This window comes from Caenorhabditis remanei, chromosome X, assembly GCF_010183535.1.
Source record: "Caenorhabditis remanei strain PX506 chromosome X, whole genome shotgun sequence".
Taxonomy (NCBI): Eukaryota; Metazoa; Nematoda; class Chromadorea; order Rhabditida; family Rhabditidae; genus Caenorhabditis; species Caenorhabditis remanei.
The window spans coordinates 4,030,227-4,035,083 of NC_071333.1; the positions used below are offsets into that span (position 1 = coordinate 4,030,227).

The following is a 4,857-nucleotide window of genomic DNA, read 5'->3' on the forward strand; positions in this document are numbered from 1 at the left end:
AAAATCAATTTTTTTGTTTCTTCTGTAAACTAACTAAACTGCTACTTCAAAACTGAGTCAGAAGTTTTCACTTCTGAAGTTGTGGAAAACCTTCTAGAGTCGTATATTCTGACGTGTTCTGGAGCATTCGCAGAATTAAATACCCTTGCAATTGTCTTTTCGGCGCCTTCTGGAATCATTTTCATAAAATAAAAGGCTTTTGAAGCTCTCAACGCCTTCAAAAAGAAAAAAAAGCTTCCGAATCATTCCTGACTCTGGTAATCGAAGACTCTGTAGTCTTTCCCCACTTTTCCCACTTGATTGTGCAACTAGAAATTATAAAAATTTGTTGTGAATTTTGAGGGGAGATTAAAAAGCTTGCGTGGATATAAAAACAAGATTTAAAAAAAGATGAGAAATTAGAACTTGGAGATTTAGAAATGAGGAAATCAATAAATCCAATTAATTAATTACCATGAGAGAATACTTCTGGGATTCTTCTCCTGTGCCACCGGGAGTTTGATGATTTTCGTACCACTCCTGACAATTGCACGGACCATCACCGTTCACGTCATCATGACGAATATCACATACCGGCTTGGTTGTGATGACCTTGGTTCCTGCTTTGAGATTGCGAAGGATGACTTTCAGTTGGTGCGTGAGTGTCTCGTCAAACATCTTGTTGTTAATAAACAAGACGGTCGCTTCCTCGCAAATTAATGCCCGATACTTCTCCTCGAGAAAGTCTCCATGAGAGATTTCGAATTTTCCAAATCTCTTTCCGAAATGAGCCATCAATCTGAAATTGAACGTAATTTGAGTGCTTCATGCTGGAATTTTGATATTTGCCAATGAAAAAGGTCATTTTCAGCAGGAAAAAACAAAATTTCAACCTATATTGAAAATTTTTGCACAGGAATCAATCAAATTCTCAATTTTTAAAGTGGAAATCGGCTCATAGATTTGACATACATCTTTAATTGCTGTCTTGGAACTAAAAACCGTTATTTTTAGCGAAATTTCGGGTTTTTACGAGAATTTATCAATATTCAGTAGAAATAGAGATTTTTGTCTGAAAAAGCTCAATTTTGTTTAGAAATAACATTTTTCAGCCGAATAATCTTTCCGTTTAGCTCTCTATATGCTGAAAATGCTTTAGAATCGATATCTGGCCAAAAAAATAAGTTTTGTGGGGAAAGACAGATTTTGCAATGCAGAAAATCAAAAATGTCATTTTCAACATAGTTTTCACCACTATTCTCATAACTTTGACTTCAAATCACCCTGAAAAGCATTAACAAGCGAAAATGTCTTACTTCTCGAAATATCCAGAGACTTCCGTGGCGAATTTGAACGATTGATCGGAGATCTCGATTCCGATGGTCTTCTTGCACCGGGCGTACGCAGCGACAAAGTAGACAAACTGGCCGACGCCGCACCCCAAATCGACAAAGACATCGTGTTCTCCGATGCGAGCTTCGTCGCAGATTTTCGAGATTTCATTCAGATTCGGCTTTCCGTTGGCCTGAAAATATAAGTTGAGGTTTTGGAAGAGGAAGATTTTGTCTTCAGGAAATGAAAGAAAATTCTCATTTTTATGAAGAAAATCTGGATTGCGAGCGCATTTTGGGAGGGAAAACGCTAAAAATTCAGATTTTTTGCTAAAAGCCTTCTGGAAATCGATTGCATCACACCCTACCTCATTATTGTAGTAGATTTGGGGGTTGATCACCATTCCATAGGCCCAATTGACGATGTCTTGTGCCACATCGTCTTTGCACTGGGAATAACCCCAGTCACCGAGATTCTCAGTGTTGTAGGAACCGCTCCACTGGAAATATGAGGATTTAGGGATTTAGAGGATTTTAAGAATATTGGGAAGAAATAGATAGAAATCAATCTGAAAAGCTGAAAAAAGGATTTTGGATCATTTTCAATATCATTGCTGCAAAGTTTTGCGTAATTTGAAGTCATCAGGCCAACTGTTGACAAAAAATAACCAATCGGTAGAAAATCTCAAAACACTGCTCCGTGCTGTGGAAAATCAAGCTAGGATTGTAAAATCAACCTTACAATCGGATAAATTGAGTTTCAGATCGGTCGATTTTTAAAAGGTTTAGACTGATTTTTTGCGAAAAAACAGTAAAAAATCAGTCTAGACGCCACAAATCGGTAAAACGCAAAAGTAAGCCGATCTGTCAAGTTGAAACCCAATTTTTGCTGAGATTTGCTAGAATCAAACTTTCTCTCCAGTTTTCTAGATTTCAGACTAATTTCTATTTGAAGCTCCACCCAAAACCACAAAATCATCTTGAAAACATAAAAACTCACAGTCAGAGCGTAGGGCTTCGCCACCTTATTATAATCTTCAACAAGGTCGACGACTTCCTGCAACGTAAGCCTTTTGTTCTCAAAAACCTTCTGAGGAAAGCTTTGGAACAGATGACTTATCATCGATTGCATTCTGAAATTGAAACATTTTTATTTAATTTTTTTTTTCAATTTGAATTTCTCACTTTTGTAAGATGATAAGTATTTGAGTTGAAATCTCTGGGTGCCAACCAGGAAGAATCAAGAGTTTTCCCTTGTTGAATACCGACACGAGCTTGATTATTGGGCAATTTTCAGCCATTTGAAACGATTTTTGTGCTGAAATTGATAATTTTGGCACAAAAACAGTGATTTTAGCCAAAAAAGTGAGCAAAAACAATGAAAAAAACGGAGAGAAACCTGCATGTCCGCGTATAAGAATACGTTCGTGCCTCGACTTAAGGAGTCTCAAGTTTAGGCTTTCATACGGCCGGCAACGACGCTCCGAAATTCCGCCGAGACACGCGCGTAATTTGAACGGGAAAAAGTGGAATGACTCTACGGGTGTCTCGTGTAAATTATTCATTCTTTCTCGAATGTTCTCAAAAAACGAGTGAAAAGAAAATTTCAGAAATGAACCGACTGGCAAATACGAATGAATTGGACAAGATTCAAAGGATGTGAAAAAATTAATAATTCGTTTTCGTTCGTTTTTTTGACAAAATTTTATTAAAATAAAAAGAAAAAAGTTGCATGATTTCTAGATAAATTTATATAGGGAGTTACATAAAGAAAAGTAATTATATAAACCGTGAAGAAATGGCTGCTCTCTCAACACACATTTAATGAGTGTCGACAGGACAACGGCGAGAGTCCACAGCAACCCAAGAGGCCGCAGACTGTGTCGTGTCAATTCAGGCCGAGAGTTGTTGTAAGGTGACACCAAATCAAGGAAACTCCCCCCCCCCCCCCCTCCCTGCACGATAAGGAATAGCAGCCCCCTTTCCCCTTCTTTCGTGACCTTTCAATGCGCGACACGCGTTCATCACGTGGTTAAACCAGTCATCATTAAGCACGTAAGATAATGTCTATTACATTCTTTAGGGACACGTATTTCAAAAAGTGGTAATAAAAGTTATCAACAACAAAAATAGGGCTCAATTCAAGATTTTTATAATTGTAGTTGACATTTTTTTGATAACCCCGCCCACCTTTGAGATAAACTATTTGAAAGATTATCACCTCATTCTCCCACTCTTGCAGCAGCGTTTTGAGGAAGTTTTCTCAAACTCGTGTTTCGCAAAAGTGGTCGGAGCTATAAAAAAGTTATCAACTACAGAAATAGACCTTTATTCATGATCTTTATTTTTGTAGTAGACATCTTTCTCTATAAACCCACCTATTTCAACTAATACGATCATTTTACATTTCATATCGATGTTCCTTCTTGAAGTAAACACTTCACTATTTGACGAATAATTTCGAATCAGTTCACTACAAAAGCAACATTTGCTTTGAAGCTGACACCAGTTTTGACTAGGTTCAAAGCTCATTTTCAATTTTTCTAACAGTTTCGGATACACTTTTCTTCTGATTTTGTTACTATCGTGATGTTTTGAAAAACAGTATAATGAGTTTATTCAAGATTAATGTGTATTTTTGAGGGAGCAAATTAAAAAATATCAGTATGAAGAAGAACAGGAAGACAGTCCATTGGCTAGTTGCAACATCTGCTCACGATTTCTTCCTATGAGTTCCGCACAATTCGGTATATAATCTCTCTGAATAAATATGATTGAAAATTTGTTGTATTTTACGTCTGAAATATACCATCTTTAATGCTGCAGAAGTTGGGGCACAAATTTAAAAATGGGGCACAATGTTAGAACCGCCTTTGCGCTGCAAGCTCCTTTATGTCCTGGAATGTGGCGTCTCTTGTGCTCGTGATTCCTTTTTTTCAAGAACTCGGTTACCATTTTTTCCAATTTTTCCATGGTGAGACAGTCATCATGATTTTCTGCGGGATATTCGAACTCGTCCGAGTTTTCTCCTACTGCAAGAGAAAAAAGACAATAATAAACATTTTTGCAGTCATTCTTCGAAGAATAGGAATGTCGTGATATTTCTGTAATTCAATACAAATTGAGAAGTTGGAATAATGGAAATTAATAAATATGTGACGAGTTATCTATTTTTAGGTTTGCTTTGTGAGTGTAATGATATCACAATATCTATAGTTTAAGGAGGTAAGGAGTGTACAGATCGCAAGAGGAGCATAATTTTTGTAGTTGAAAACTCTATGTACAAGTTGATAATAATAATTTACGGGTAATCAAATATAAACATCTTAAAAACCTCTCATTTTAGCACTGAGAAAAAGAAACAGTGCAAGAAATTAGTTTGACGATTGATATGTTAGGATATGCCAGTTCAAAAAAGTTGTCTGTGAGTATGGGACGGGCCATTGATTATCTCGTAGTACTGACTGCTTACGGAGTGTATAAATCAACAGCAGAGCTTCATTTTCGTAAATAACATTTTTTGTATTATCCCACACTAGTGAGTTAT

The 4,857-nt window shown here is 36.6% G+C and overlaps 1 protein-coding gene across 1 annotated transcript; it reads right to left on the reverse strand.

Annotated features, from left to right (window-relative positions):
* Positions 1-441: 441 nt before the first annotated feature.
* GCK72_022776 (uncharacterized protein) lies at positions 442-2,611 on the reverse strand (the record flags this gene model as incomplete). The annotated part of the gene is made up of 5 exons (XM_003090681.2): positions 442-778; positions 1,296-1,504; positions 1,679-1,810; positions 2,311-2,443; positions 2,496-2,611. The coding sequence occupies 5 exons, from the start codon at positions 2,609-2,611 to the stop codon at positions 442-444; spliced, it is 927 nt and encodes a 308-aa protein (XP_003090729.2).
* Between the last annotated feature and the right edge of the window lie 2,246 nt (positions 2,612-4,857).